At 24.6% G+C, this 6000-nt stretch overlaps 1 protein-coding gene across 1 annotated transcript; it reads left to right on the top strand.

Annotated features, from left to right (window-relative positions):
• The first annotated feature begins 3653 nt into the window (after positions 1-3653).
• Positions 3654-4505, top strand: LOC108342642 (uncharacterized). The gene has a single exon (XM_017580435.2). The coding sequence runs from the start codon at positions 3980-3982 to the stop codon at positions 4304-4306; it is 327 nt and encodes a 108-aa protein (XP_017435924.1). The 5' UTR covers positions 3654-3979; the 3' UTR covers positions 4307-4505.
• The last annotated feature ends 1495 nt before the right edge of the window (positions 4506-6000 follow it).

Raw genomic sequence — 6000 nt, 5'->3', positions numbered from 1 at the left:
AAACAATACGTAATATTTTTTTGTAAACTACAAGCAATTATAACTAATTTATACATGAATTAAAAATTATAATAATTAATATAAAAAAATTTATAAACCAGCTTCCATATAAATTAGTTTTAAGTTTTGAAAAACATAGTGTAATTTTCCATTTGATGAAATTTAGGAAGGAAAGTATCCAAACATGGCATAGATGTGTAGTTGAGTTTTGAAGAAATGGAAGGAAAAGAAAAGAAAGAAGAAGAAGGTGGGTTCCACAGGGTTATTGAGAAGGAAGGGAGAGAAAGAAGATAAGGTTTGGTGAATTGTAGGTTGCAATAGTATGGTTGCTGTCAACAACACCTTCATTTTCATCCACAAAACCTTAGTGGGATATACCACAATTTTAATGGGACACTGTCACAGCATAAAAACATGAAAAACCTTCAAAATCACTTCTTATGATCTTCAACATCACATGCATCTACAAAAAATTCCTTCACTTTTTGATTCTACTGTTCCGGTCTGGCACTGGAAAAATGAGCATGAGGTTTGTGATTTCTTAAGGCTCAGTTACGGAAGATCAAATGATATGAAGAGTTTTGAGTTGGTTAACTGCTATTCTCAACTGCAGTTGTTCTTTAGGATACTAGTTGGAACATGTTTGTTATTATCTTAGTTTTTCACCCTTAGTATCAAATGTGAGACTGTTGGAACATTTTGTTGTTGTTATCTTTATTAGTTCTTCATCCTCGGAATGAAATGTTAATTGTACATAAATTGATACAGTGAAGTTCAGAATTTCAGAAATTCGAAAGACAAAATTGAAAATGAGTAATGCCATAGAAGTAAAAGAATAAAATAAATAATAAAATTATTGTACAAAATTGTTACTGATGTAAATTCTTCCCTGCTTTGAAAGTGATCTTTTGAATAAGATAGAGGGAAGATACCGAGATAAAAATGATCTGGATAATATATACTTGTGTGTGAGTGAATATATTATATATGATTTTTATTTCTAATAGGTAGAATAGTTTATGATATAATATTATTACATATTTTACAAACAAAATTTTGGATTGCCAAACGCAAATGAACATAGTAAATTAGGTCCATCTTGGCGTATAATTATATCATACCCTTAAAAACCTATTGGACTATTTTAGATTGAGCATCCAAAAGTTTATCATGCACTTCCATAATATCAAAAATACATTCAAAGCCGGTTAAAAAATTTACTTAACCAGCGAATTACAGTTAAGAAATTTACTTAACCAATTTCGAATGCCGATTAAATTTTTTTTTTTACTTTTTTTTTTATATTTTTTTTTGTTTTTATTTAATAATAATAATAATAATAAATATATTAAAAGTTTAATATTTTAAATTAAAAAACTAAATTTAAAAATTATTTATTTAAATTTTATAATTAAAAATTATTTTTTTAATATAATAAATATTTAATTAATTTAAAAACCAAAAACTTAAAAAAAATATGTTAATCGTGTTTGGAAATACGGTTAACCTATTCAATTTCAAAAATGTTGGCCGTGTTTCCAATTACGGTTTTTAATTTTTTTTTAATTTTGTAATATTTTTTTATAATTTTTGATAAATGAATAATATTTTAATTTAAAAGTTTAAATTTTATTTTATAACTTTTTAATATATATTATTATTTATTATGATTATTAAATAAAAAATAAACTAAAATAATTTGAAAAAAATCTTGAAAGTTGTTTAAAGTTTTTTCTAAGTTTTTTTTAAGTTAATTAAATATTTATTATATTAAAAAAATAGTTTTTAATTATAAAATTTAAATAAATAATTTTTAAATTTAGTTTTTCAATTTAAAATATTAAATTTTTAATATTTTTAATGTTTTTTTTATTATTATTATTAATAAATAAAAACAAAAAAAAAATATAAACAAAAAGAAAAGTAAAAAAAACCTTAATCGACGTTCAAAAATCGATTAATCAGTTTTCGAATGCCGAAGGGTATTTTTGATATTATGAAGGTAAAGATGAACTTGAGGTGCAGGCAACTGCTGTTTTAGATATTATGGAAATTTTCAAATACACCACTGTTATTTCCTCCACCTCATTTTTTTTTCTTGCACCCCTAAAATCTTTAATCTCTATTCTACCCCTCAATAAAATAATATTAAAAATCCTAACTATTCTTTTTTTTTGCTTTCAAAATGAATTTTCATATTAAAAAATGTTTTTCAAAACCATCTATCTAAAATGTATTTTTTCATACTTTTTGGGTTGACTATTTCGAAAGACATTTTTTAAATTTGAAAATATTTTTCCAGTAAGCCTATCCGGAGATTATAAAATATAAGGAAATGTACGAATTTTTATTATAATTTTAATAAGGGATATTTTGGGGTTTACAACTTTTATGGGTTGCAGGAAAAAATAAGGAGGTGCATGAAGAAAGACCCAAATAAACATCCTCACTTGTTTGTTGTCCTCCGTCTTTATCAAGAAAATGAATTTGTTCTTAACAATATTTATATTATATTTATTATCTTTTCACTGGTCAATTAAATATGATACAATTTTTATTTTATTTTATATGACCTTTTGTATATTTAAATTGCCTATTCATTATTTTTATATAGCCATAATTGTAATAATATTTTCCAGAAGAACTATAAAAGATTTATCAGACTTAGTAGTTAAGTTCAATCAAATTCATTAAAACTCTTATTTTTATGGTCTATAATGTGAGTTTAATTGTGAATAGTCTTTATTTGTGTTTCTTTATTGTAAAATAATATTTTCAAGAATTGTTCATGGGAATTTAACTCATTATTATAAAACAATTTGTTTTTAAAGATTGAAATCAGTTAAGAAAATGTGAGTCACATTGAAAATTTTATATAACCAAAAAGATTATTGATGATAAATAAAAAATTAATTAATTTAAAAGAGAATATTACGTTAAAATATGTTATTTATGTAGTAAAAAATGCATAACTTATATGTATTTATATAAATGTTCGAATTTGTTTTTCAATTTTAATTTTTATATAATTTTTTAAATTAAAATAATTATTTTATAAGTTTTACTTTTTATTTAATTTTTTAATTTTTTTTTCAATTTGATTATTTTTTTAGACTTAACCATTTTTTAATTATAAAATTACCTACAAAATAAATAAATAAAATTTACAATAAAATCATAAAAGTGATTTATATTTAATTTTATAATTATAATGATAATGATAATAAATAATAATAATTTTATTAATTTTTATTATATGAAGTTTTCAGTAGTAACTTTATAAAGAAAATCTCAGAAGTTAAACATTCAGTTTATATATGCTTAATTTATATTATTTCATATTGTCACCAAATATTCTTTTAATCATTTTAATACTATATTTATCTTTTTACTTTGATACTTACATGAATATATATTTTATACTTTGTATGGTTGATCATCCAGTTTTGCCTTATTAAAAATATATGAATTACGGAAAAATAGATTTTATCTAAAAATAAAACTCACACCATACAAAATATTTTCCTCTCAGTAATAAGAAAACTATTAGCATTATTAGACACAAAACATTTGCTAGCATTTAGGCATATATCAATCAAAAGGCCAAAATATAATTAAATAATGGAAAGTTTTTAAATTCTTAATATCTGAAATACTATAACAACAACCAGCATGCATAAAGCAATCATTGATAACAGCACATAATATACGTAGCAATTAGAAAAATATATGAACATAAACCACAAGACAACTTGACCTATTACGAGACTCCAAGCATCCCCACCCACGTATTCATATATGATAACTCTCAGGCCAAGCAACAACCAACTTCAAACATCGCATGAAATCTACGAATACTAAATTCATAGACATGTCGTAAGGGATTGTTAATTTCCTTAATTAAAGCGAATAATGCGCACTTTTTTGTCTTACACGGCTCACAGTGCGCGCCTTCTTCTATATATATATTGTTTCTGTGATGCAGTATCTGTTTCTCAGAGGAACACAAGTTTATAAAATGGCTCTTAGATGGCTTCTGCACTCAGCTTGCCATCTTGTGGGGTACCCTACAAAGGAAGAGGAGTGCAAGGAGAATGAAGGATACCCTAATGGAGAGAGGGTGAAGGGGTTGTGTCCTTGTTCAGGGTTTGAAATGCCACTTCACTATCCGCGCTACACCAGAGAGGAGTATGAGAGCATGGAGGAGTGGAAGGTGGAGTTGCTTCTGAAGCAATATGGATTAAGTTTGAAGGGTAGTGTCGAGGAAAAGAGAGTTTTTGCAATGGGAGCATTCTTGTGGCCATGATCATCATCAAATGTCATTTTTTCTCTGGAAAAATCTGTGTGGTAGATGCTGGTCAAGTTTTGTGTACTTGACCGTGGTATATGATGATGAGGCACGTGAATATATAATAAATTGATAATGCTGTGATAATATGTGTCGTTGTCCATGTACACTTGTATTTGTCGCTGTGTTAATGTATGGTTCATGAATATTGATGGCATATGGTCTTGTTTTCTGGTTGAGGTGGTTGATGGTGATACGTGTCGGTAATGTGGCAGTTCTGTTTCCACGTATACCTGTGCTGAATAATAACACTTGAGATTAATGAGTGTTTTTTTGGGTGATAGTTTGTTAGTAATCAAATATGAAAGAAATGTATCAATGGAGTGATCCTACACAACGTTTTTCGGCTTAAGAAATTTTTATTACCATTACTTTCTAATAAAAACACGAATTTTCAAGTTTTTTTTTTAAAATATAAATAAATAAAGCAAAAAAAAAAATATGATTTTTCAAAAAAGATTATTGAAAAAATTGAGTATGTATTTTTTTAATGAAATTGTGGCACTATTATATAATCATTAAAACGTACTTTAGAGTCCACAGAAAGTGGTTTAAATTTTTTTATAAGAAAATTATATTACAAATATGCTGAAGTTTGAGTTCTTTTAAAAATGTTTAGGTTTAATATTTTAACGTTGGGCATAGAATTATTTTTGGAAAAAAGGATGGTATTGGGTATGTTGTGCATGATTCAATTGAAGATTAAAATTTGGTTGGAGTAGTGTGAGGGGTTGATTTAACTAATTATAAGACAAACATGACACATGGTCACGTATTGAAAAGGTTTTGGCTAGAGAAGCTTCAATATTGATGATAAAACCATAATTAGTGTCTACATCCACACATTTTTGTAGTCTATTATTGTACCAAAAATATCTCAATAATTGTGGAATGACTACGTGGTGCTAACATACTCATCACTTTCATCAAAATTGCCCGAGACCATTACCGATCAAGTTACATCAATTTCCTTTAAAAAGTTTACTTCTTCTTACATTCACAAATGTATACTACTCTATCTCCTTTTCAAATATTTTATGGTCGAGCAATATAGCTAATTAGTTGTATATCTTGATATGTATTTAATACATATAACTTTTATAATTTAATTGAGAAAAACTATTAACATATATGCCTGTTCAAAATTTATGTTGAATTTTTTCAAAAGAAATGTAAGAGAATTTTAACACCAATGAATTAACATCAAAATACACAATATTTAATATAAAAAAAAATCTTAGAACAGATTATGGGTCACGTTATTTATTTTATTTATTTTTATCTAATATAAGACTTGTAAGTTATCTTAAATTTCTGAAAATTAAAAATAATACATGTTATTTTTTAAATATTAATATGAATTATTGATACTATATTTAAATTTTAAATAATTTTACAAAAATATAAAGTTTCTGTTATTTATGTCAACTAATATTCATATCTTAATACATATAAAAACTAAAAATTATTTAACAAATATTTTGTAATATATATATATATAATATATATATATATATATATATATATATATATATATATATATATATATATAATAATATAACCAAGAAAATATTTCCTGAAAAAAAAATTGTAAAAAAAGTTTTTCTTAATTATATGTTTATTGAGTGATATTCTGTTATGATTTTATTCTT

The sequence above is a fragment of the Vigna angularis genome, chromosome 6 (assembly GCF_016808095.1).
Source record: "Vigna angularis cultivar LongXiaoDou No.4 chromosome 6, ASM1680809v1, whole genome shotgun sequence".
NCBI classification, from domain to species: Eukaryota; Viridiplantae; Streptophyta; class Magnoliopsida; order Fabales; family Fabaceae; genus Vigna; species Vigna angularis.
The sequence above is the reverse complement of the archived record's forward strand: the minus strand, read 5'-3'. Positions and strand labels throughout refer to the sequence as shown.

What these genes read in the sequence shown, in the direction of transcription:
- LOC108342642 (XM_017580435.2), top strand. Translation starts at nt 3,980, where the DNA reads ATGCAGTATCTGTTTCTCAGAGGAACACAAGTTTATAAAATGGCTCTT.